Genomic DNA, 26443 nt, shown 5'->3' with positions numbered 1-26443 from the left:
GCCTAAAGAGGGGCATTTGGCTTCCTATCCATTTTATGCTCCAAAAACACTAAAGGCTCTTGTGTTCTAACTGCATCCCTCCCACTAGATTGGAAGAAAAGCCACCCTTCTTAGGCCAACTCTCAAGACTCTCTTGTGATACCTGGCAGGGGAGATACCATGATCACGAAGGTGGTTTTCCCAGGGCGAGGCTTATCCATTGCACTCCAGATGTGCTGACCCCTGCGATTTCCCCAAATGCGGGAAACTCGACTGCATAATTTGTGGTAGTGGGGGACTGCGTTCACGCTCTCCCCTGGGGGAAAAAAAACTCTCTTGTGTTTGACTCCCACCAGTCCCTCCAAGTCTAAGCCTACCACATCTGCATATTCAGCCCCACTCTCCTCTTTCTGGAGCACTGTGGCTCCCCTGAACCATTCACCCAAAGTCTCTACCACTCACATCTGGTAAAAAGAATGGTTCCTCTGCACCTGTGCTGACCATGGCATCTCTGTGTTCCCCATGCCCTGTGATTGACTCCTCTACTCTGGGCCCATCCTCCCATGGATCCTACAACTAGTACAATCTGGTGAATGATTGGAAACGAAGGGAACGACAATGGTCACCTATTGTCAGTGTTTTCTCTTAAGCCACACATTCCTAACATGGATGGGACAAGGGGGTTCCAGATGACTTGGGAAACTCAATTGAACAAGAGTAGAACAGTTATTGGATTAAGAATGCCTGCTTTGATTCTTGCTGCCATGTGACCTCATACCAGTAATGTAACCTCTCTGGGCCTCTGTTTCCTGTTTTTAAACTAGAAATAAGTGTCTAACTTGCTTTACTAGGAACTAGGGTGCTCAAAAAGCAGCACCAAGATAGAAATTCTTTAATTATGTCTAAAATCCAGTGTCCTTCAGCAGAGCCTGCCTAGCTGACAGCACATAATACCTTGAAAAACCAAGATCTGTGTGTCCCCAGGATTTTTCTGGAAAGATGTGAGAGTATGACAGGGATATACAATGGGTGGCCCTGTCTCAGCCTCAAGACTCCCCTTGAGCCCCATGGCTCTAGTTGTGCTCTTGGTGAGCACACAGCAGCAGCCTGGTAAAGGAGTTGTTTGCAGCTCCAGAATGGTCAGCTGAGACCTAACACACACCCATGCAAAGAGCCCAATTCTGACTGCCCAACAGAGCTGCGAAGATGAGAGTCCTCCTAACCCAAAGACTAGTTCTTGTGGGTTTGGCTCACACTTTCCCTGATGGAAGTCAGATCTCACTGGAGTATCCACTGCTGGAGGGAATGTACTGCCTTGTTCTTCCATGAGCCGTAGCCCTACATAGCTGTTCCGTCTGCATCAGAGGGAGAGCCCTTCCAATGTGTGGTCTTTGGGAAGGCAGGTATGCTGTGCTGACTGACCTTCAGGACCTCCAGCCCCCACCCTTCTTGCCATAGCCCAGCTCAGGAAGTGCCAAGTGCACCATTAACAAAACTCTTAGCCAGTGATCCCCAAAGCTTGTGTAACTGCATGTCCATCATCAGTGTGAAGGTTCACATACAATATGATTGCTGTGCCCCACCTGGCCCTGTTCTGCTCTGTGACACAGCCTTCCTGGTCTCCCATTGTGACCATGAGAATGTGAACTTGAAATTAAGAGGCCTGAGCCCACGCTGCTTCAGAATCATGTCCCATACCAGTAGGAGCATTTAGTGGATCTGCCTCTCACTTTTGTTCCTTGTGAGCAGGTCCCGCTGTGGCTCTGTACTATAAGCTGCTTACAGGGAACCACAGTCTGTGGAGCAAGGGTTCCTAGAACTCCAGTTCATGGTAATGACTGTCACTAACTCTGCCCAGCTCTTTAGTCTCCTTGAGCCCTGACTCATGCTGCTTTGAGCCATGTTCCCTCAATCCATGGTTGGCTTCCCACTGAACCTGACTTCTGGACAGCAGTGTGTTTTTCTGCATTCATCTTTTCCTGGTTTTCTTTGTCCCCTCTTCTCACCTGAACTGCAACCATTCATTTACCCCTTACAACCTATTCTTAGCTCTTCCCCATGCCCATCCTTGAACTCTGGGGCATCTGTCCAGGGTTATTTGGGAAATTGCAGCCCCCATAGCCCAGGAGTGCTGCCACTTCTTCCCCCAGGAGGCAGAAGCCTTCTCCTGCCCTGCTTTGCTTGTACTCATATATGAGGACACTGAGGCCCAGGCTTCACCAAGCTAGCTTGGATGGAGCCCAGCTTCTGTGGGAGAATCAGGAGAGCACCCAACAAATTGAATCGGAAGCCGAAGAAAGACTGCTCACCGCTGTGCAGTCAGTCTTCTGTCAGTCCTTCAGATGCATGCTTGCTTCCTACTGGTCCCCAGAGTCCCCTACACATGGTGGCAGAGTGCCCAGATAATTGGTGCTACCACCCCCTAACTTCTCCTTTAGCCCCAAGGGACTTTAATGCACAGCCCTTGAGAGCAATTCATTCTCCTCCTAGCGGCCACCCTGGGAAAGACTGCTCACCACTGTGTAGTCAGCCTTCTGTCAGCTGTGTGCTTCAGATGCCTGTGTACCTACAGCCGTGTGCTTCAGATTGGTGTGTATATGTAGCTCCCCTGGCGCTCTGTCCTCGGTGATGATAACCTGCAGGGGAAACTGGTTTCAGAGGGGCAGCAGGGGATCCTGTTCTTGGTTGCTTACATTGAGCTTTGCATTATCCCTTGGCATCTTTAAATTCCCACTTAGTCCTGCCAGCTTCTAGGCTGGACATGGCTACCAAGCTGCTGTCCCACCCCTTATAAATTCAGCTTTAAAAGAACCAGCACATGGAAGGAGAGTCTGTCTAAAGAATTTAGGATGAGCCAAGTGGTAGTGGTGCAAGCCTTTAATCACAACACTCGGGAGGCAGAAGCAGGTAGGTCATTGTAAGTTCGAGTCCAGCCTGATCTACAGAGCTAGTTCCAGGACAGCCAGAGCCACACAAAGAAACCCTGTCTTGGAAAAAAAAATTAGGATGCAACCTTTAAAGAAGTTTTTAGCTTGAAGCTGTTTGGTGGTGGTGTTTGTTTGCGTGACACGGCAGCTCTGGCTATGCTGCCAAACATGGTGAGTCTCCAGAAGAAACCAGACAGTGCACAGCATCTCCCGTGTGGCCAGAGAACACCAACTCCCATTTGGACAATGCACCTCACACAGCCAGTTTCTCAGGAGACTCCTCGAGAGATAGCCACCTTCCACTGGGATGACTTAAGATGGCAAGCAGAGTGATTGGACATGCTTTTCATTTTTTATTTCTTTAGGCACAGAAGATGGGGTTAGGAGAAGGGAGGTTGGAAGTGGAGGAAACCTGATAACAGTGGCAGCTACTGGTATCCACAGCCAGGAATATGCAAGATCTCATTAACCCTTTCTAGCAGCCCCCTAGGATAGAGATGTGGATGCCCATGCTGCTTGTATGGGGACAGGGAAGCTTAAAGTAGTTATGTCATGACCCATGGAGAGTAAGTGGGTAGCTAGGGTTCTATCTAAAGCTGTCCAACCCCAGAGGCTACCTGTTGAGCCCTCTGCCACCAGCAGGGATGGAAATAACACAGGCTAAAGGTGACACTCAGTGAGCACCATGGGAAAAAACAAGGTGGTTATGCAGTAGTAAAACTCCAAATGTGAAAGAAGCAGGAGAGATGGCAGGGTCGGGACAGAACACCTGGCCAGAGAGAACCCATGCACCCTTCTTTATCCTCTTCCTCCTTAGAAGTGACTGTGCCCTTCTGTCCTACACACTTCCTGTATGCCATGAAAAGGAAGAAACATGGCAGCCATGTCCATCTGTCTAGGCAACATTCCCAACTACAGAAAGGACAGCAGGAAGCTTGGCCCTCATCCAGCTAATGACCAAAGATCTGGGAAGCCACAGTTCATCTTCTACTCACATCTGCTCCCTGAGTGCTGGTCTTCCAAGACCCTCAGGCTACAGGGATGCCTGCCACATAGGCCCAGGCTTCTAGGGGTCAGGTGCAGAGACCATACCAAGTAAGGCCAAGTCAGCACTGGCTGAGAAAACAAAGTGTAAGCCCACACCTCTGAATCACACGGGGAATTCTGAGTAAGGCACGTAAGGAGTAAAAGAAACAAGTGGGGTTGGTTTTAATAACATATTTTATCCAAAGTTTCCAAAGTGTTCCCATCAACATGAAATCAGTATAAAAATTAGTAATGAGATGTTTTACCTTCTTTTCTAAGTCACTGAAATCTAGTATATATTCTACACTTTCAGCACATCTTGGTGCTGAATGTCCACCTGTGGACATTGGCTCCTGTGCTGGCCATTGCTAGCATAGCTTTGTGAATTAAGTGCCTGAGTGAATGAGAGCTATCTAGAGGTTGTCAGTCTTGCACTTGGATCTCTTCTGTCCCTTGCTCTACCTGCCTTTTCCTACTTGTATTCAAGACATGTTGCCAGACTGTTGAGAGGACAAAGTCTGGCTTTAGAGATAACGTTTCATGAGGAAAGCTAAGAAGTTAGCCTACTGTTGATCCACATCCTGACTTCCAAAGCCAAGCACATTCTTCAAATTGTATTTGTTCAGCAAATCATCCTCTCTCCCCAAGTCCCATTCAACTTCCTTCAGGCACAACAATAGATCCCTCCAAGAAATAGACTATTTAAAATGAGAGCATGAGGCTAGGGAGCCATATGTCACATGTCAACAGAGGCCCTGTACACTTACAGTACTGAAGACAGCATCTTACCTGCACTGGGCCTTGAAGGTCAAGACCACATTTGCCAAGCCAATCAGAATAGGGAGGTCACTCTTCCTCTAGGGGCAGATAGGAAGTGAGGCATCAGAGCCCAGGGCCACTTGAAGTCTTCCCACACTAGGCACTGAGTTGAACTTTGGGAAAGATATACATAGTGCTGCTAGTGGAATCTAGGCATGCCTACTGAAGTTAGGAACATCCATTGATGGTTTTGAAAGTAGGTGTGGTGTGGTGTGGTGTGGTGTGGTGTGGTGTGGTATGGTATGTATCATGCTACAGTTTACAAAGTCTCCCTGACCTGAGAAGAAAATGAAGATCAGAGCAAGGGATCCCATTGAGAGATAGTAGTGATGATCCAGGCCAGAGAGGAGGCCAGGACTAGAAAGTTAACAGAACAGGGACAGGGCAGTGTGGATGAGGAGCAGAAGATACCCCACGGACTCCAGGCTCTAATGTGGGTACCTCAAGACTTTTTCCCAGGCCATGTGTAGAGATGCATACAGCCATCTCAATGTGAACTGATGTTTTAAGTTTCCACTTTAATGCAGCAACAAAGACTCCATCCCATTCGGCTGCCGCCTCCCAAGATCCAGCGCTCAAGGCCCGTGAGTAGCCGGTGCTGTGCTCTCCCCATCTAACACTGCCTGTTCCCACTCCCCTGGCCTCACTAAACCTCCAGAGTGTGGACTCTCCTGCCTGGCACACGGAAACTGGGAAATGGGTTTTTCAGCTTCCCCGCTACGTGGCATGAGCTGGAACTTGCATATCCTGGGCTTCTCTCTCCTTTTTCTGAATCAGCTCAGTGACTTGCAGATTGTAGCCGTGGGTAGCCAGGCTGCTGTGTGCAGCTTCGCATCATTTAAGCGAATCTCCCAGGGAGAGCTGTATTTCTAGCCACTGAGCTTTAATGGCTCACTGCAAATGCCTCTTCCTCACAGAGGAAGCCACAGTCTGACAGCAGGGGTCTTATTCCCCCTAGGTCTTGGTTGGAAAATATCTTTTGCTGTGTCTTCCCAAGAGCAGAAAACATATTGCCCTGTTAAATGGATACAGGTACTGTCCCCTGCTAAGCTTTACAAGGAGAGATGCCTACCCACAAGAAGTACTAAGGAAGGCTAGGAAAACAAAACAAAGTACAGTACCAGCCAACCAGCCAACACCTGTGAACAGAATAGGACATGGAAAAAAGTCCATGTGTTTTAAAGAGAAATGCCTTGGCTGCAGACATGGCCCAGTGACAGAATGCTTGCCTAACATGAACGGGGTCCTTGGTTTGACTTCTGGCATCAGTGCTAAGCATCTGTGAGTTTCTTTTCCCATGTACACAGACCTTGTCCATAGTGGGATATAACTTTATCAGAGTGAGAAACCTACTAGGGTGTTTCAATGGGGCTACTTCCAAAGGGAAGGATTACCAGTCTATTATCTGAGGCAGCCATGCCCAGGCACAGGGGTCAGCTGAAGTCAGAAACATCAAAAACTAGTGTGGAGGCCCTTCTCAATGCATCGCTCCAGAGCTATCTTATGAAGGCACAAAGATCATACTATGCCAGGATAAGTCTAAGCCAGATGTCTGTTTGAATCCCTGGTATATATACCGAGCATCCATTGGGTAGCTACTGTCTGGATAAATGCCCTGTGGTTCTGTTTCTTCCTCTTCCCCATTGAGTGCAGAAGTTAAAGGTTTGGGTTTGGGAAGGGGAATTTAAATAGCTCCATCTGTAAGCTGGGAATCTACCATCGAGCCATATGAAGTGGTAGAGCCATTCAGTGCCCCTATGAAAATGAGATCAACACAAACCCCAGGAGGCATAGCTGCCAAAGGATTGGAATTTTCTACTCCATGTCATCAGAAGGAAGGAACAAGCAGCAAAAGAGATACATTTGGGGGACAGGAAGCACTTCTGGGTCAAACCTCATATAATATAGCAAATGTTTCAGTACAGACCTTAGCAGCACGGAATGGGGATTCATCAGAACTGGACTTGAATGCCTAGAGTGTATGACACTGGGCAAGGACTGAAGCTATCTGACCCACCCTCCTCTTTTTTATACCAGGCCCTCATTCACAATGGCCTTCTGTAAAGATGAACATGGATGATATTTGGAAGGCATTTTCTCTAACAGGTTTTCCACCTTACCTCTTCTAAATAATGACCCACTTTATCAAAAGCCATTGTTTGCCTAGGATTTTATAGGTACTGAGCCATTTGGGTACCTCATCCCACCTGGGCCACACAGTAGTGCTGTGTACTAAGTATTTTGGTCACCCATTTCAGAAAATATGTTTGATAGCTTAACCCTTACCAAGGATCACCAAACTGTAGAAATGTAAGTCCCTTCTAGTGTCCCCAGTTCCCTAAGCCTCTGTCTCTATGGAAATGAGATGAGCTCAGCACACAGGATTGGGACAGACACTTCAGTTGGAAAAAATTAACTGAGCTCTGGCCAGATGGACTTCCTGTGAGGTCTCTGAGCAGCATTCTGTCTTGGCAAGGATAAGAGTTGGGAAGTATAAGCACCCTTGAATGTGCCCAAGACTGAGCTAGGTACTCTATATTTCATCTATTCTTGTTCTAGCCTACAGAAGGTAGATGTCATTTCCCTAGTTCATAGCCAAGACTAGAGATAGTAAGAGACCAGCTGGCCTTTGAGACCAGACCTACCTCTCGAGTTCTCAACAGATGGCTTTTGGCATCCATAGGTAGCTGGCGGGAAGCTCCAGGTAGCCTTACAGACCTGAGCTCCAGGACAGCCAGGGATTCAGTGTTATTCAAGGCATGGTAGCTCTCTGAGAAACACTCAAGTACTAGAGACAGCTCTTGTGGACTTTAGTCTTATTATTGTGGGGACTAGGTAAACTGTAGGGTGCCTAAGCATCTGAGAACTTGAGGAAGCAATGTTGTCCCAAAAGAAGACTGGGTAGCATCTGCCTCTGCCCCTAGCCAGGGCAAGAGGTAATTCACGGGCCATGTTTTTGGGCTCCCTCTCTTCTGCAAGCATACTCACTAAGAGACAGACTAGGAGGCTAGAAAAGATGTTGTATGGAACCCAGGGTCCTCAGGCCACAAGGGACTATTATTTATTCTGTATGCATTCATGCCAGCATGTCCCATAGATACCAGTCCACACTGGGTGGAAAGAAACTAGGACCATGGAACTCCTAAGAGCCACAGAAAGGACAGCCTGACATGATCCCATGTCAGGGATTTGCCAGGTCACTGGCTATAAACATGGCTAAGCACAACAGCTGCTGGCCTGGGTGGCAAAGCCATGGGATGGTAGGCACTCAGCCTTGACAGGAGGGACTGTGTAGCCTGGCACCTGTGGCTGGAGCTCAGCTATGACCAGAGGATCTGAGGGGTCCTCTTAATAATGGGAAAGAAAGCGCAAAAGAAAACCATGCTGGTGTCTCCTGAATGAAGGGCAGTGGCTGGAGCCACCAGGGAGAAGGGAGAGGCAAGCTGCCGTGGGCCCACATGTGAAGGGCTTTATAAGCTCTCTATTTATTATTTCTTGCTCACCATTAAAATCAAATGTACTTGGTGCTTTTGTATTCAATACACACTTAACCCTGCCGACTTAGATTTCTCAGGTTTTGAATCCGGTGGGGAATTGGCTGGCTTCCCAACTTTCCCCTCTAGTCCCCCCGAACAGATCTGGAAAGCCCTGTTTAGCATTCTCTCCCCTGGTGCTGCTGAGATCTTAGCAATGGTGGGCCAGCCCCTGTTATGTATGAGAGTGGTTTTTCCCTTCCGCCCAGACTTCACCCTTCCTAAGCACTCCAGAAGAGGGATGGTACTGCTGAAATACACCAGGGTTTATCTGCATTGTCTTTGATTAAACCAGTTGCCTGTGTGTCTCTAGGCCTGGTTGTGTCCTGCCACTGCATGGTGTGTGTGTGTGTGTGTGTGTGTGTGTGTGTGTGTGTGTGTGTGTGTGTGAGAGAGAGAGGGAGAGAGAGGGAGAGAGAGGGAGAGAGAGAGAGAGAGAGAGAGAGAGAAAGAGAGAGAGAACGCACCATTACCTCTTAATGCATGCCTTTGTGGATGTCTGTTTGTGAGACTGTATATACACTGCAATCTCTGAGCCCTGGTGCATTTGGGTGTTTGTCTGTAATGATAATCCTACACCAGTAAGAAATGTGCGACTCTGGGTGGGTCTGTAACCACAGGGGTGACTGTCTCTGGTCTGTTGTGTCTTTCCCGCCCTCCCTCACCCCTCACTCCTCTCCCTCCTCTGTCTGTTTTATCATCCCTAATGAAGCAGTCTCCTCCATCGATCCTGCTGATTGCCAACCCATTCCTTTTGTTTGTTGGCGCTGAGCCATTCAGCAGCACTCTGACAGCTCAGCTCGTCTAATTAGCTCTGTTGTTCTTTTTCCCCATGTTTCACCACGTTGCAAGTTCAGTTGAAGTTGCCACAAACTTAATCCCCCCATTTCAGTAGCAAGTTCACATTCTTAACCTATCTTCATTGTAGTAAGGAGCAGCCCTGTGTGGGACAAGCTGACAGGCCATAATGTCTGACCTTCCTGAACTCAGTCCCCAGGTCCCTGGCAAGGGCAGGAGAGCTCTTCCACGCAGCTGCATTCTCCTCCTTTGCAGGCAGGGTCTCAGGGATCCAGGGGGCCTTGCTGGGGAAACTAGTTCCATATGAGAATGGGGACAGATATAGCCATGTATTTATTTGGCAAATGTTGACCAAATGTCTGTTGGGTGGCAGGCACCTTTCTAATAACAATGGCAACCACAACAATATTTACCACTGTTTGATTCCAGACAGTAACACTGCCCTGTCTACAAATCTTGCTGAAGTTCCACTATGTACCAGGCACCTCACAAGATGCCTGAAAGGATTAAGACTATCTGCAATCTATCTTCTTACAGGCATCTCCCTCCCTTCCTTTTGCTATTGATAAAAGGGGGCATATTCAATCACAAAGAAGCAGGCAAGTATTTCTGGAGCCCACACTCTGTGCCATGTTCACACAGTGTCTTACCCACACCCTGTGGTTAAGTCTTAACAATAGCTCTGTGGAAGAAGACAGCATGTTTTGTGGAATGTTCTTGGCCTTTACCACATCTCTGATTTGCCAAAGAAGTCTGAGCTCAGACTGGCTGCTCCTCAGGAAAATCTTTGGTCTGGTCAGACGTGCACAGACCTGAGGGCTCCATGAGACTCTATCAAGATTGTTCTTGTACACAGCCAACTTTTGTAATCTTGTTCCTAAGCCATTGTTCTGTGTCACCCACCAGTTGCTGGGGGAAGGAGGTTGTTCTGAAGAAGGGAAGTAGATAATGGAGTATGTGCACTGTCTTTCCCATCTTGTCAGCCAGTGTCTCATTGCAACTGCAGAGAATGTGCGCTCCCTATACCTGCTGCAGTGCTGGCTCGTCTGCATGAACAGCAAGAGCCACAGAAAGACATTCTCAGCTCTCTTGCCGAATCTCAGAGGTGATGGTACCACACATAAAGCCATATAATACTGATTAGACCAAATGAGACTCATTCTAAGAGTACCCAGAAATTCACAGCCTAACATCCACCATGGGCTCTGATGGGACAAGGAAGGGGGCATCCTTTCCTCTGTGGCTTCACTGTGGTATTCAGAGGTAGCAGCTCAGAAAAAACCATCTACCCACAGTATAGTAGGAGGTGAATTTAGGAAGCTGCCTGCTGCCCTCATGTGCCCACTGCCACCCCTAAGCTGTACTTTGTGCAGCATCCACTTGAGCCCTACTGGAAGACAGGGCATAGACTGAGAAGTAGGTTGGCTTAGCTGGGTACTCTGTGTCAGTTGCTCCCCCCTTCCCTTTAGAGAGGAAAATAAGTATCCTGTAATTCATCTGTAAAAGAGTATTTTGAGTGTGTCCCCCAAACAAATATGAGTAGAACCTCTTTGTTCCACACACTGACTTCTGAATTCCATGAATAGGGTGTTGCTGTGCTGCCTCCCATGTTGTTCACACCTCAGTCAGCTCTCTGAGAGGCCACTGGGTCTGCAGATGAGGAGAGCCTTTCTGGCTTAAATTCCAGAAAGCATATCCATATGCTGTATGTTAAGTGGTGGTGTTTCCGAGATAAGCAGGAGACCATGGTAGCCCAGACCTGGAGAACCCGTAACCAAGCCCTCTGGGGCTGTTTACCCAAATGTTCACAGTGGACCTGTGGGGCCTTTTAAACTCACTCCTTCTTGGGGATTTCCCAATGCTCATCCTTAGGTACGACCGCCTCGCCCACATGTTGTCAGGAGACCCAAGAGCAACATCACTTTGGAAGGCCGGAGGACATCTGTCTCAAGCCCTGAGCAGTAAGTACTATTGCTCCCTTACATCTCTTCCCAGGAACCCAATGAGCCAGAGCTTTGTGGTGACCAAGTACATAGCCCCAGCCTTCCTCTTGGAGGCTCCTTTGAAATGCTGAGCAGGTGTTAAATAAGGAGGCCAAACAGGGAACTTGGTCATTGGTGTCAGAATCTGAGCCTCTGTTGTCACATAAGGAACCTGGGCTGTGCTTTGAGTGGTGTGGCTCAAAAGCACTCATTCCCATTCCAAAGAAGGCCCCAGGCCTCTTACACAGAAGATGTAGAGTCCACAGGTGAGAGTAAGCTACCTTGCCAAAGAGGCTATTTGTCCTGCAAGGCCAACCCCCATTGTAGGCCTGCTGCTCTTCAGAGTCTCCATGGCTTGAACTTATCCAGAAGACATCCTTACCCTGGTCTCTCCTCAGCCATAGCACCTGTGCTAGTAGACCTTTCCTTCAAACTCCCCCCTGACCTAGAGTATCTCTGGGCACCCTGAGACCCAGCCTAGAACCAGCTTTGGTCACATCTTGAGTAGCTGTTAGATAGATGGGAGACGGAGCCTGCAGGGTCAAAAGCTGTAGACAGTTCTAACTCCAGAGCCACCTAGAGAAAGAAACACCGTTTCTCCTTGTCCTGGTGCACATAGCCCTAGGCTCAGCTACTCACCAGCTTCCTTGGATATCTTTAGAAATACTGTAGGTATCACAGATCCATCTTGGCCTAGGGTCATTTGAGGACTGAGGGGGAAAAAAAAACTATTCTTTGTGTGGAAGGGAAGAATGCCTCTCTTTACAAAGAACTGGTGCGCCGGGCAGTGGTGGCACACGCCTTTAGTCCCAGCACTTGGGAGGCAGAGGCAGATTTCTCAGACAGATTTCTGAGTTCGAGGCCAGCCTGGTCTACAGAGTGAGTTCCAGGACAGCCAGGGCTACACAGAGAAACCCTGTCTCAAGAAAAAAAAAAAGAACTGGTGCCAAAATAGGGAAATGATGTCAGGCTATGGCCTACCTCAGTGTACTTCATTTCTCCCATAATCCTCTGCTTTATAGAACTAGCCTTACCATTCAAGGAGAACACCAGAGTGGGAAAATGAATGTGTATTTCTGGAGATGCTTGGATATATGGGATTTTGAAGAGGGAATATCTGAAGTTAGGGCAGATTTAACTTGGGCTCTACACATTAGTGTGGTGGAAATACTGAGGGACATCTCCTTTGCCATGGATTATGACTGCCCCCTTGTGGTGAGAATTCTGCATGGCTCTGGGTTTCCTCTTGCCTTAAAGATTTCTCTTGAAGAGGATGGAATTAGCCACCTCTACATAGCTGATCTAAGTGTCTTGGGATAGAAGCCACGGACCTGTAGATATTGAGTCATAAATTAAGGATATCCTTGCATGACACACATACACACACACACACACACACACACACAACTGGCAGCAGTTCACATCCTATGGAAATGCATTCCCCACTTTGCGATCCTGATTAAAGATTGGACTCACCAAGCACATTTATTTATGCTGTTCCTGTTCCAAACCCAGTGACAGGAGTAATGCTTTAGTGTGTGCAAGAAACCGGCTGTGTCAAGAAGGTAGCTCCTCCTGGTAATTGCCTTGGCCGGGTCGGCATCACTTCAATGTTTTCGTGTAATATGCCTGTCTTAGAATTCTTTCCAGAAAGCATCAAGTTGAGATGAACTGGGCAAGAGTGTGGGGGCTGGTTCAGAGGGCTGGCAAACACAGTGACAGGAATCAAAGGACACCTCAGTGCAGCTCAGGCTGGCCAGCGGGTAGCAAGGGATGTTCTGAGACGTCATTGCTAGGGTTTCTCTTCACATTTTCTTAATGAGGAAGAGGCGAGGCTATGTTCTCATCATGCCAATGACATTTCTGGTGCCACCCGGGTGTTTTCCTGCATCTCTTCCATGCTGCCATCTTCTACACCCCCCCCCATGCTCCTCCACTTCCAAATGCCATGTCACAACAGCACTTGGATGTGTTTCTCTCAACTGTCACCAGCTCCAGCTGGCAAGACCAAGTTCTTGAAACACAGGAAGCATCCAGCGGAAAATATTTTAATAAAACAGACTCCTCAAATATTGTTCTGGAAGGGAAGGAAAACAGCGCCACCAATCTGTCAGCTCCGTGTTGGGAGAGGTGGGAAGAGGGACTGGGAGGCAGGAGCCAGCATCTAGTGGTCTTTGTGGAGGGTGGCTCCTGGTGGCACATGTGGACTCAGGACCTGCCCACTGTGGCTTGTCTTGACTCCTTGTTCTTTACCTCTGCTGGGGATATATATCAAAGTGTACTGGGCTCTTAAAGGATCTGGGCTGCAGCTGAAGGGGTGACTCCATCCTCTTACCTTCCTGCCTGTCCCTGAATTCCAACATACTCAATAGTTAGTTATCTCTATCTCAGTAGTTAGGAGTCAAGCACTCTGAGGTCCACCAAGCTCCAGCATTAGCCAACAGCTCTCGGCTGAGGTCCATTTCTTCCTTTCCTGCTGACAGTTTCTGTCCATTGCTCCATATGTGCATTCATATGTCCATTCGTTCAGTAGACATCTCTGAAAACCTGCTAGGGACACATTAAGATGCCTTCAGAGGGAGTTCCCATGCTGACTCATCTATTGACTTACATTTGCCCAAAATGAAATTTCATTTTGCCCTGGTTCATCTTCATGGTGCAGCAGTAGGGGCCAACTATGGGTCCTGATCACCTACCCCCTCAAGCTCTCTAGACTGCATGGCTTGTTTCTCCATTCACATGCAGATGCAGATTTTGCTGACCACAACCTATTAGTTAAGTTTCCTCATACTAAAGAAGAGCCCAGATTCAACCAACCAGGGATCCGTAAGCCTGCTCACCTCTCCCACCAGATCTCTCTTTTTAATGCTTGTCAGAATTGCAGGTGCAGTGGCCTTAGAGACAGCCTAGAGGTCAGGAAGGAGACAAGTTCACTCTGATCCTACGACTTCAACTCAGCTACATAAGTATTTGTGTAGAGTCCCCTCCAGGCTTTGCCTAGCTATGTTTTGGGGGCTCCTCAGTCTGTGATCTCCAATTGTATGGACTTGTCCCTTATATCTTGATAACTCCTGTCATTTGTGACTACAAGCATGTGTGTGAAGGGAGTATTCCTTCTGAACCCTGCCCCTATATTATACCTTTAGCTTTTGTTCCCAATATTTCATTCATTAGAAAAATGCTGGGTGCTTAAAGATGGCTCAGCAGTTAAGAGCACTGGCTGCTCTTCTAGAGGTCCTGAGTTCAATTCCTAGCAACCACATGGTGGCTCACAATCATCTCTATGAGGATCTGATGCCCTGTTCTGGCATGCAGGTGTACATACAGATAGAGAATGCATACATAAAATAATCTCTTTTTAAAAAAAAGAAAAAAAAGAAAGATGCCCCTACTTACTGATCTTTCTCTCATTTTATGTCACTATAAGATATGAAACCGACACTACCATTCGCTGTGGGCTATGTGCTAGATAGGCACTTTACACATGACATCTCATTACATCCTCATGAGAAAATGGAAGGTGGGGGACTTGAGCTGTTTTGTATGGTAAGGGCTGAAAGTTCAAGAGTTTGGTCCTGCCCTTGGTCACACAGCTAGTTAGTTAGTAGCAGGGCTGGGCTGGTTACAAAGCTAGTTAGTAGCAGAGCTGAGCTTCAATTCTACCTCTTTTTTTTTAAAGATTTATTTTTATTTATTTTATGTGTTTGAGTACATTGTAGCTGTACAGATGGCTGTGAGCCATTATGTGTGTGGCTGCTGGGAATTGAACTCAAGACCTCTGCTGGCCCCCCTCGCTCCGGTGTAATTCACTGTAGCTGTCTTCAGATGCACCAGAAGAGGGCGTCAGATCTCATTATGGGTGGTTGTGAGCCACCATGTGGTTGCTGGGATCTGAACTCAGGACCTTCAGAAGAGCAGTCAGTGCTCTTACCCACTGAGCCATCTCACCAGCCCTCAATTCTACCTCTTGATGACTAAACCAGTACACCTGTCAGTGCTGGAAGAAAATGTCTGTCCTGTCCAACTCAGTGAACAGGAACCACAATGCCTCATCCCTTCTGCCAGATCTGCATCCCTTGGGTTCTGGGCAGCCAGCAGCACTGGAAATTCTCTAGATGGGGACAATTGCAGGTGTGCTGGCTACATAGACAGTCTACACCGAGTGGAGCCCACACTGTGGAGGGACAGCAGTGTGCAATTGCATTTGTCTCAAGTGGACTCCATGGCACCTGCACCAAGACCTCAGAAGGTGATAACAGATCAGAAGCCATTGCCAGAAGTATTTGGTGAGGACCATGACCAAAATCTGCATCTCAGAACACTTCCTCTTGTGCCACTGTGTGCTTCACTGTAGAAGACAAGCTACGCTAGCACTATAGACATGTCTCACATCCGTCAGTATCGGATCTCAATGGAGCCAAACCCTTTACCTCCTGTACAGCCCAGAGCTACCCCAATGCTGGAGTTAGTCATTTGGACAGAGGCCTGGTTCACAGATGGACTTCCTCATGCTCAAGGTGGCATCCCAGCCCACCACCTCTGAGGTGCTAAGGCTTCTCCATCACCTGAGGATATCTAGAGAAGCCACAATCACATCCTAAATTAGGGGGTCATATGACCTCCCATTCCTCCTCACCTCTTCACCAATACTCAGTCTCAGTCCCCCAATACCCAGATGGCCACATAGGACCACAGACTTTCCTTCCTATACCCCAGCCCCCAGTGTGAACCTACACTGTTAAAACTCATCTGGACATCTCATACACACTTGAAGACACATGTTTATAGAAGCATGCATGTAGACAGACATACACACACAAACATGAACATTTGTGCACACACACACATGAATATGCACATATACATACCCGTGCTCTGAGCTTCTCCAAGGAGAAGTTATGTACTTCAACCTTGACTTTGACTGCCAAGCCAATGCTTATCCAGACTTCTGCTCAAAGGTGTCTCCTGAATATAGGAATCAGTGAAGGCAGAGGCCTGCCACTCATAGTCTACTAACCCTGGATATCAACCAGGTGCCAGTAAACAACCACAAACACCTAATGAACATTTACTTTGTGCCAGGTGTGCGTGGAATATGACTGTGAGGCTGCTAGCACCTCACCTCCTCTGACCCTGCAAGAGCTGGGAACTGCCACCAGCCCAACAAGTCTCCAGGATGCCAGCTGGGCCTGGGCCCCAGGAGGCAGGGGCAGCTGTCTTGGTGCTACCCCCTGGCAGGCTGCCAATACCCACTGCCTGAGCAACCAGAAGTCCAAACACCCTCACAGAAGGTCACAGACCCAATTAGCAGAGTGAGACGCCCCTGACCTGACTCACTGCCCTCCCCAGTGGATTCTGGGTGGTAGAGACAAAGAGAAGCCTGAAGCCAGATGAGACACTGGAACCAGGATTAGAAAAGCAAGAACCCACAGGAACTCTCATCCAAGAGTGTCTAAGCTGGCGGTGCTGCCAGCTTACCTCTACCCCCACTGACAATGGCTAATGGCGACTGGAGAGAGCAGTAGCCCATTTGTTTCGGTGGCTATTTATGTGACTGAGTGCAAAGGTCCAGTCAAGGAAAGCTGCGCTCACGTGCACAGCATCCTCCCCACACACAGGGAAGCCAGTTGGTTCCCATCTGCTGTCTCTAAAGGAAAAGCCTCTAGAAGTCAGGCCAGAGGCTGAGGCCCCACCCTGGCTCAGTTGCTTGTTGTATTCCCAGCCCCCTTGTGCATCTTGGCTAACCATCCTGAGCCCAGCCAGGACAGTGTGAGCCCCTCTCAAATACAAAGGAGCCAACCCTCTAGCAAATAGAACAACTTGCCCTGAGACTGAGTCACTCTCCTAGAACTGCCAGTGTCCCATCTCCTGCCTGCTACTGCCATGGTCCTCAGGCAAACTTGGTTGTTCTAAGGGCTGAGATAGGTGTCTCTACTCTCCCTCCCGATCTCCACCTTCCCTCCAACACAGACCCCAAAGACTAACAATATCTTTGTCCACCTGGGAACTTGGCGAGGGCCATCTCAGGCCATGCTCAGACTACAAGTCTAATGCCATGTGGGGATTAGATAATTTGGTTGGAAGAAAGGATGGCCACAGTGGTTATATTAGTAGAGACTGGAAATGTCTCCTGTTCCTGATGCAGCCCAGTCACCTGGCCACACATCACCTCCACCTATCCAACCATCCATCCTTGTGCTATTCTGAGGCTCCCAACCCCAGGTCCTCCCTCTCCTGAACACTCCCATCCTTGATGCTCTTAGATGCACCCCTGGCCATCAAGCCACACTCACTCTGCTCAGGATCAAAGTGCAGAGTCTATGCCAGTGTCCAAGGAGCCCCATTGGAGAGTCTGTGAGCCATGGGCACCCTGATCCCCCACTGTCTCCTAGCAGAGCCAGTTTCCAAGGGAGTGGAGGGACCTGGATTCTTGCTGATGGCAGTAGGAATTATCATAGACAGCAGAATACTCTTGTTCTGATGGTGACTGGTGATGGCAGTGACCCTTATTCCTCATCAGATATTGATGAAACTGAGCACAAAGGTCCCTGTGTTCCTCATTCCTCTCTCAGCACAGCAGCCCTTAGCCTGGCTTTTGGGAACAGCTCCAGGTCCAGCTCCCAAAAGTACTGAGCCTTGCTTCAGAGCCCCTTTCTGCTTTTTTTAGTCACTGCCAACTTTGTGGTTGGGTGACTGGCCCTATATCATAGGGTTGAAGAGATTTGGAAACTGTAGACAAGGCTAGCTGGATCACACCCATGTGCTGAGATACAGCCAACATCTCTTCATCCATGACCAGGATAGCAGTGCCCGGGATCATCCTATGAAGCAGCATGGGACAGCAGCAGAGGGTTCCGTACTTAGTAGTCACCCTGCAAAGACTTTGGTGACTATTTCACTTTCTGCTCAGACTTTCTGAAAGACAACAGTATCCCCATTTGCAGAGAACCAAAGGTCCAAGAATTTTGCCAAGGTGTCTAGAAAGGAGGTAAAGAATGGATGGGTGGGCTTTGTCCAGTGCCTTTCTTATACACATTGCCCCACCAGGGCTGTGTCATCAAGGAACACAAAGTAACCAGAGCATTTACAAGTGAAGACCCTGTGTGCCAGAGTGAAATGATTCTTCTAGAATGATCCCGGTGTCCCTTCATTACCTCAGGAGACCAAGGCCTGAATGATTCCTCCCACTTTATCTCAAGTGCATTTAAATGTCAATTAAATTTGAAACATCTACATTTGTCAGCACTTCATTTCGGGCCAGTGTGACGTGTGGCTGATTTGTCCATGCAATGTGACACATAAAAAACTCTCGAGATGTAGATCTTCCTCATTAAAAAATAAGCCAGCGCGATCCTGGAGCAGCAGAGAGCACAGAGCACATCCCGGCTTTCTGACATGGTATTTAAAAAGGAACAGCCTCACCTGTCACCACTGTCACACACGCACGCTAACCAGCGACACGTTAAACCAAACATTAGAAAGGGCTCCGGATCATCCGCAGGGAACTCCACTGCAGGTGGACAAGGCAGGGACAACAGGATGATAGGCCCAAGCCATGATGGACAGAGCCTTTCTCTCTTGCTGTGACATCACAGCCCTTGCTGGGTAGCCAAGTTCAGTGAGGCCTGCCTTTTCCCAGACGGCCCCTTTGTGTGGAATAAAATCCAGGCAAATGGTGGGGGGCAGACTGCAGGGGAGTAGCTGAATTGGGTTAATGAGGGAAGAGGTACATTTTTTTTTATATTCTGCCTTAAGCTAATAAAAAATTTAAACCTGGACGTTTTCAATGGTTCATCCTTTATCCCTGACAAATATCTGACTGTATCTTTCATGGGAGAACATGAGCAGCTGAATTTAAATAAGTTTATTTTGAAACCTCACCTTTCATTAAAAGTGGAAGGGGAAACCCCCTGCCTCTCATTCCATTGTTTCAGCCCCAGGAAACAGGTGGCAGGACCCTGTGGTGTTTAGAGACAGGCCAATTCAGAGTCCAGCACCACCTCAGGGCTGTGTGACCCCAGGCAAAGTACTACACCTCTCTGAGCTTTGGCTTCTTTGTCATGAAGTATGAGTGAGAAATTGTATGGACAGCATGTGAGTCCTTCTTTGAGTCATCGCCATCCTTATGGCATGGATATGACAGCACTCTGAGTGACCAAATCACATGGCACATTTCACTCCACTGTCTTGTCACTCAAGAAGTAATGATGTGCCATGAGTACCCAAGCCTGGCCAACAGAGTCAGGTGGAGGAAGCTTGTAGACTGAAAGTAGAGCTCCCTCTCCTGCTTCCTGCACTCACAGCATGTGTGAGGCCCTGGGTACCAAAGGTGCTCCTCAGGACTTTAGTGACACCAAAGGCTTCCAGCACAAAGGCTTAAAGCTCTCTGGGAATGTGACAGACTTAGTGACTATCAGCCACCATGTGATCTATGCCAGGGAAGGGACCCACTCTGTCTGTGGGTGTCAGAGAGACATTCACAGTAAATCTGAGGCTCACCCAGCACTCCCAGGTAAGGGCTTATATTCTCTTGTGTGTATCCACGATCAGTGCTGTGATCCTCAGGACAACCTGAGCTAGGGCCCCTGGCTCTAGTCGCTTCTCTGTGCTTCATCAGTAGTCCCCAGTACCCAGCTAGCACTTGATCTGCTTAAACACAGGCAAGAAGTGCCCCTGGAGTGCGTAGGTGCTCAGACAAATGGGGAGATGACTAGACAGGTGGACTCCATCAAGTTAGTATGATGGTCCTGCACATTAGGGTGCTGTGCTCAGAGCCACTTCAAGTAATGACAGGCTACCTTCAGCAACTCAGATCGCATCACTGTCTGCCCCAGGGCCCTTCCAGAGCCTGTGGTGTTGACTTGAACTCTGCCTTGAGGCATATGCTCTTGGTTCTGTATACCTGTGCCTAAGCATCTCAGGAAGCAGGTAGAAAATCCAAAGAGGAGGTGCATCTTTTAGAGCCTTGAAGTGATGAAAAGACCTGTGTGGTATGTTAGGTGCTCGGGGGGCGGGGGGAAGAAGAGAGGATCCCCAGCATCCAGCCCTCATTCCTTCAAGCCACTAATGTGGGGCCCAGGAGGAAGAAAAGCAGCAATGGTCAAGCCCCTGGCCTTGAGCTCAGTCAGGAACAGAATTCCAGGTTAACTGGGAAATCCAGGTCCTTCCTAGGGAGTAATATTTTGGTCACGTCTTCAAGATGGAAGAGCAGTCAGTGTGCTAAGGATAGACAGGCACAAGAGCTGAGTGGCAGAGGATGTCTTTCAGAAATGGTTCTCAAGCTGAAGTGGTGGTGGGGGTGGATGGGAAAGGGGCCTCGGGGCTTGGCCCTGCAACCCACCCATATCCAGCATGTACATCAAGCTGCCCAGAGTGAAGTGAAAACACTGAGTTTCCTGTCCCACACCAGTTAGAAGCTGCCCCATGCTAGAAAGCAGGGAGAGTGGGGGGCAGGGGAGCAGGTTACTCCAGCATCTGAGTATTTCTCCTCACTCATTCTGCAATGGATTAACTTGTCCCTTCTACTAAGCCTCATGGCCTATGAGAACAACAGAGACCTAGTTTTGTGCCAGGCCAGGTGAGACATGTTTCATCATGCAGAACCTCCTGCCATCAGCATCCCTCCACTGCTGGTCCTCCTTCAGTTGTGGAAGAACTGAGGCATGTCATCCGAGGGATCCAGGTGGTCCGCAAGTGGAGGCTATCAGAACCCTGTACCTGCCACCTCCTGGTGCATGACCCTGGGGAGCACAGCCTCCACTGCAGTTTGAGGATAGACCTCATGACCAACCTGCAGTGACAGGGAAGAAAATGAGGGTGTATGGCTGAGAGGGCTGAGGCTGTGGATGGCTCTGTAAGCTACTTCAAGTAATAACAGGTTAGCTCTAGGAATGGGATCCCAGCACTGGCCACCTAAGGGCTCTCCCCAGCCTCCTGTTTAGATTTTTGTGTACTTGTTCCGAATGTGTTGCCCTTCCCTAAATAAAACCTGAAAGGAATTCCAACAGGGAAAGTGCAGGAAGGTGGCCCTGCCTAATACCCCGTGTCTCCCCTCCGGTCTCCTCACAGTGAGCCCATCCATTGACAGAGGCAGAGGTGTTAGTTACAAAGGCATTCATGGTGAGGCCAGGATTTGAACCTGCCACAGTTGGAGCTCTCCTCTCCTGGGCCTGTGACCCCTCATGGGCACTGCTGGTCAGTATATAATTGATAGGAGCCAGGTGTGTACTCTCTGGGCTGTGTGTGTTTGTTTATGGAGCTAGAGCACACAGGTGGCTGACAAGGGAGATATATTTTTTATAACAATGAATATTTAATTTCCACATCACAGATGAAAAAGACTCTCTGAAGAAGCATCCGAGGGAGACGCCAGAGAGGGCAGCTAATCAGAAGAGGGTCTTCTCAGGGGCTGCTTCCACATAGCTCACTTTCCCTTAACTTCTCCCCCTTGATTACTGAAGTTGAGATATGCATGCTGTAGAAAAAGAAAAAGAAGCAGAGGGTGGGGTCACCCACAATCCCACTAGCCACTGCTGGAATTTCAGCACTTGTTTTTCTAGTCTTTGTCCTGTGCAGCTTCCCACAGGAGATGAGGGACGGAGTATCCTCAGGGAACCAGGTCTGGATGCCGAACTCCAGGACATGTTTGCAAAGAGCCCGTACACACCCTCCTGCACACTTGAAACCATTGCTAGGTTACATTTTTTATACCTAATCCAGTATGCATGCTGTGTAGATTGCTGTTGAGCTGTGTTGAGGAAGGACATGATGACAGTACAGACTGCATATGCTCAGTACAGATGCAATTTTTCCAAGCATTTTCTTTGTTTTGTTTGTCAAGACAGGGTTTCTCTGTGTAGCTTTGGTTGTTCCGGAACTTGCTCTGTAGACCAGGCTGGCCTTAAACTCACAGAGATCCACCTGCCTCTGCCTACCAGTGCTGTGATTAAAGGCCTGCACCACCACACCCACACATTTTTAACTCACAGCTGATTAGAACTATAGAGATGGAGCCTACAAGTGTTGGGAGCCCAATCATAAAAATAGCAGCCATGTCATGCTTTTACATTCTCTTCATTAGCGTTATATGTAATGGGAAGATAGCTTTCAGCCAGCAGTATCTAGCTCTCCTGGCAGGAAATGTTTAGTACTCTAAACAGAAAGCAGTAAATGCAGAGCTGGAGAGATGGCTCAGCGGTTAAGAGCACTAACTGCTTTTCCTAAGGTCCTGAGTTCAATTCCCAGCAACCACATGGTGGCTCACAGCCATCTGTAATGAGATCTGATGCCCTCTTCTGGGATATCTAAAGATAGCTACAGTGTACTTACATATAATAAATAAATAAATAAATAAATAAATAAATAGAAAGAAGAGGGCATCAGATCCCATTACAGATGGCTGTGAGCCACCATGTGGTTGCTGGGATTTGAACTCACAACCTTCAGTAGAAGAGTCGGCACTCTTAACCACTGAGCCATCTCTCCAGCCCCTGATGCCCTCTTCTAATGTGTCTGAAGACAGCTACAGTGGACTCATATACATAAAATAAACAAACCTTACAAAAAAATTTTAAAAAGAAAGCAGTGAACATTCATTGTTAATTTCGAGTTAGCTAGAAGTGGGTAGCCGGGTCAGACATCCTGTGTGACAGTTCAAAACCCTCAGTACACATGGCAAACCCAGCTTCCTCTCTGCTTGGAGGCAGCTTCCTTACCCCAGAGGATACCCTGGGGCCTTCTCCTCACCCTGTGCCCTCATGGTACCCTAACAGCCTCTTCTTTTCTCTCTTGTCCAGCCTGGTAAAGCCCTTGCGACACTATGCTGTCTTCCTCTCTGAAGACTCCTCTGATGAGGAATGCCGGCGGGAAGAGGCCCCCAGCACTGGCTTCACTGAGAGCCTTTTCTTCTCTGCTCCCTTTGAATGGTCTCTCTTCCTCTTTCCAGCTCCTTGGGCTCAGCCTGGTGACGCTTTGGGTGCAGTGGGGAGTGTGGGGGACTGGGGTTGCTTGCCGCCATGGGGAGAAAGGTTCCTGGGTGCCAACTTGCAGGGTGGCAGCCATGTCTGCAGGTCTTCTCTCAGGCTCCTATTGTGCCGGCCCCACAGGGCTGAGACAGCAAAGGTGATAGGTGAGACTGAAGCATTGATCCCCATTCCTACAAGGGAAAACGACTCCATCAGTGGAGCTGGTGGCCACAGTACACCTGACTCCTGACCTTTCTTTTCTCGGTGCATCTTTGAAAGCCATGGAGATAGGAAGGCAGGTGCTAAGTAAAAGGCCATGAGACATATGTTAACAGCAGCATATCAGCCATGTGTGGTGACACACATCTGTGTTCTCAGCTCAGGTAGAAGCACTGAGTTTGAGGCTAGCCTGGGCTACGTATCAAATTCCAGGCCAGTCAGAGCTATATACATGAGCCTTTCTAAATATATACGTGTGTGTGTGTGTGTGTGTGTGTGTGTGTGTGTGTGTGTGTGTGTGTGTGTGTGTGTGTATGCATGCATATAACATATGCGTTATGGTCTGCATGAGTTTCTTTTTTTTTTTCCTGAGACAGGGTTTCTCTGTGTAGCCCTGGCTGTCCTAGAACTCACTCTCTAAAACCAGCCTGGCCTTGAACTCAGAGATCTGCCTGCCTCTGCCTCCTGAGTGCTGGGTTTAAAGGCATACACCACCACCACCCAGCCCTACCTGGGCTTCTTAAAAGTAATTTCATCTTAATTATATTATTTTATAACATAAGCTACATACAAATTCCAAACACCATTTTTCTTTTCAAGGAAAAGAAGGCTCACCTTAGATACAAATGGATTTCCCAGGAGCCTCAGGGATATACCCCCAACTTACCAGAGTGCCAGCTGCTGGCCACTTCCCAGTCAGGGGTCCTTGTCTCCCTCCAGTGTCCGCACCTCTCAGCCCCTCCCAACTCTCTGACCCCTAACCTTAGATCTGCTCCCTATGGCTGCATCCTGGACCTTCTAAGTCAAGGCTGCTCTGTCCCCTGTTTGTTTCCTGCTGCCAGCTCACTGGGACAATAGCAGGGTTTTGTCCCTGTTAGTCCCTGGTCCCTGAGCTTCACACACACCTTTTCAATAATTTCATTCTCTCTTTGATCTTTTTCTTTTAAATGTTTGAAGAATCTGCTTTTCTCAGCAGGAATGTCTGTGCTGTCACAGTGTTAATGGGTCCACTGATGTAGCTATTACTAGTAAGAAAGAGCTGTTGAAACAACATATGCTCATCTGAGTGGCAGCCTCGACTCACCCTGCCAGAAAAGCAACCTGCCTGGAAGACTCCCACTGACTCTGCCCTAGCCTTACCCCATCAGGCCTCTGAATTAATTGATTGACTGACATTTTTCCCCAAATTTTATGATGTCAGGAATGGAACCCAGGACCTCACATGCTGGCCATTCTACCTCTGAGACACTGGGGGCTCCCAGTGTCTCATTATTTAAGCAATGGTTAAAATTCATTTCCTTAGCCTGTACTCTGAGCAAGTTCAGGCTTCCTGTGTGTTTAAAAAGGAGCTGTTCCATCCTAATTCATAACACAAAAGGGTTAAAAAACAACTGTTTCCTTGTGTTTAGGAGTAAGGACTCGTCCTTGTCCTTTCCTTTGTGCTCAGAGTGAGGCAAAGACTTTTAAGAGCCTTGGACTTTGCTTCCATTCCACCGCTTGCTAGGTGCCGTGACACACAGAATTGTTATACTTAACTTCTCTGAGTCTACATGTCCTCATCTGTAAGGTACTGTGTAAGTCCCAGACAGAAAAGTCTGATGAATGAAGTTGGGACTTCCTCCTAATCTTTCAGTGGGCCTTTGGTGTCAGCCTGCTGTGACCAGCAGGTGGAGCCCTCAATCCACTTCACCAGCACCATGTGCACAGCCAACTGACCCTAAAAGGGAGGCATTCATTGCACTGGCCAGCAATGCCATCAGCAGAGGTCAGGGCGGGTGCTGCCTCCCCACAGACCAGTGATGCCCTAAGACTCAGTGGTAAAGCAAAAGGAACCAGCTGTTACTTACACCCAGCTCTCCCAAAAAGTTTTGATGTGTGCATAACACAACACAATGCCGTCCTTGGTTTGCACCAGTCTCTGCGTGCCCTCTGTGCTTGTTCATGGAGTCACACCACCACCTGAGCAGCTGAGATCTACAAAAGTTAACTGACTCTCCCAGGTCCACCTGGTAACGGATGGAGCCAGGGCTCAGACATAAGTCGTGCGAGCCAAGGCCTACAAGTTCCCTAGAGATGCTAGGGCTCCTGGTTAGCCATGCTCTACACCTGACTCTAAAGCTAAGGTTGGTCACTACTGAGGAAGCAGGTGGGACAAAGGAATGCATGTGTCTGCCTGCAGTGCTCCCTCCACTCCTACCTGGTTTGTATGTTTGTATGCCCTAGGGCACTTAAGACCCATCTCCTCGGAGAAAGTGAGAATCAGAGCATCCCATCCAAGGCACCAGTCGTACTAAAGAACCCAATCCAGCCCCAGCAGAACCACAAAACATTGGTCTTGGGGCTTAGTGTCTCAGGGGCTAGGACCACTTGCTGCTCCCGCAGATTCCCTAGAAGAAAATCCAGCTGGCTTTGTCTCCTCCTAGGCCACAGCCATACCGGACATTGAAAGAATCAGACAGCGCAGAAGGTGATGAGACCGAGAGTCCAGAGCAGCCAGTTCGGGAACCCTGGGGACCTACCCCTGCTCTACCTGACCGAGCTGCCAGCATTGACCTTCTAGAAGATGTCTTCAGCTGCCTGGACGTGGAGGCACCACTGCAGCCTCTGGGCCAAGCCAAGAGCTTAGAGGATCTCCGTGCCCCAAAAGACTTGCGGGAACAGCCAGGGAGCTTTGATTACCAGGTATGGTGGGAGTAGGGTACAGTAGCTGATGGGGTGTCTCCTCCTGATGAGGTAGGTCCTCCCAGTCACAGTGGAAGGGATCAGGGAGACAGGGTATCACACCCCATACACACACACCCCTCCCCTGTGTTAAGTCAATACTCCAACCCCACTCCATTTCGAGCAGCACACCCGTATTGCCAGCTATCTTGGGGAGCTATCATGCTAGCACAGCAGGGGGTGTCTGCCTTTCTCCATTCTTATCTGAGAGTCGGCTGCTGCAAGGCTTGACCAGGCCCACCAGGGCTCCTTGGATCAAACTCCTGGGTTCTGGATTGGTTCTCCCAGTACGACTATCAGTCAGCTCCCCTCTCTGGGATTCATAGATTATCCCACCTGCTAGGAATGAAGCAGCTCTAGTCTCACCCTGGTCAAATGGCCTGCAAGTGGCAGACATGGTCAGCACTCAAATACAATCTCTTCTCTGGCTCCTGTGCCTTCAACCAGGCCTAGAGCCACACTTGTCCCTTTGAGGG

At 48.6% G+C, this 26443-nt stretch overlaps 1 protein-coding gene and 1 non-coding gene across 19 annotated transcripts in view; both read left to right on the top strand.

Annotated features, from left to right (window-relative positions):
* Dennd1a (DENN domain containing 1A) overlaps positions 1 to 26443 on the top strand; it is a 486221-nt gene that overhangs the window by 457212 nt on the left and 2566 nt on the right. For 9 of the 18 annotated variants that reach the window (XM_031370082.1, XM_031370087.1, XM_031370088.1 and 6 more), the window contains 4 exons: positions 5279 to 5335; positions 10955 to 11043; positions 22860 to 22988; positions 25670 to 25928. In XM_031370082.1, the coding sequence (XP_031225942.1) occupies positions 5279 to 5335; positions 10955 to 11043; positions 22860 to 22988; positions 25670 to 25928 (534 nt within the window). Of the gene's footprint in view, positions 1 to 5278; positions 5336 to 10088; positions 10219 to 10954; positions 11044 to 16146; positions 18841 to 22859; positions 22989 to 25669; positions 25929 to 26443 lie in introns of those variants that run through there. The other 9 variants (XM_031370090.1, XM_031370085.1, XM_031370092.1 and 6 more) reach the window with 5 other exon arrangements.
* Positions 139 to 298, top strand: LOC116092830. Its single transcript, XR_004119522.1, has one exon. It is a non-coding gene; the product is annotated as a U1 spliceosomal RNA (small nuclear RNA).

Source organism: Mastomys coucha, unplaced genomic scaffold (genome assembly GCF_008632895.1).
Source record: "Mastomys coucha isolate ucsf_1 unplaced genomic scaffold, UCSF_Mcou_1 pScaffold15, whole genome shotgun sequence".
In the NCBI taxonomy this organism is placed as follows: domain Eukaryota; kingdom Metazoa; phylum Chordata; class Mammalia; order Rodentia; family Muridae; genus Mastomys; species Mastomys coucha.
The sequence above is the reverse complement of the archived record's forward strand: the minus strand, read 5'-3'. Positions and strand labels throughout refer to the sequence as shown.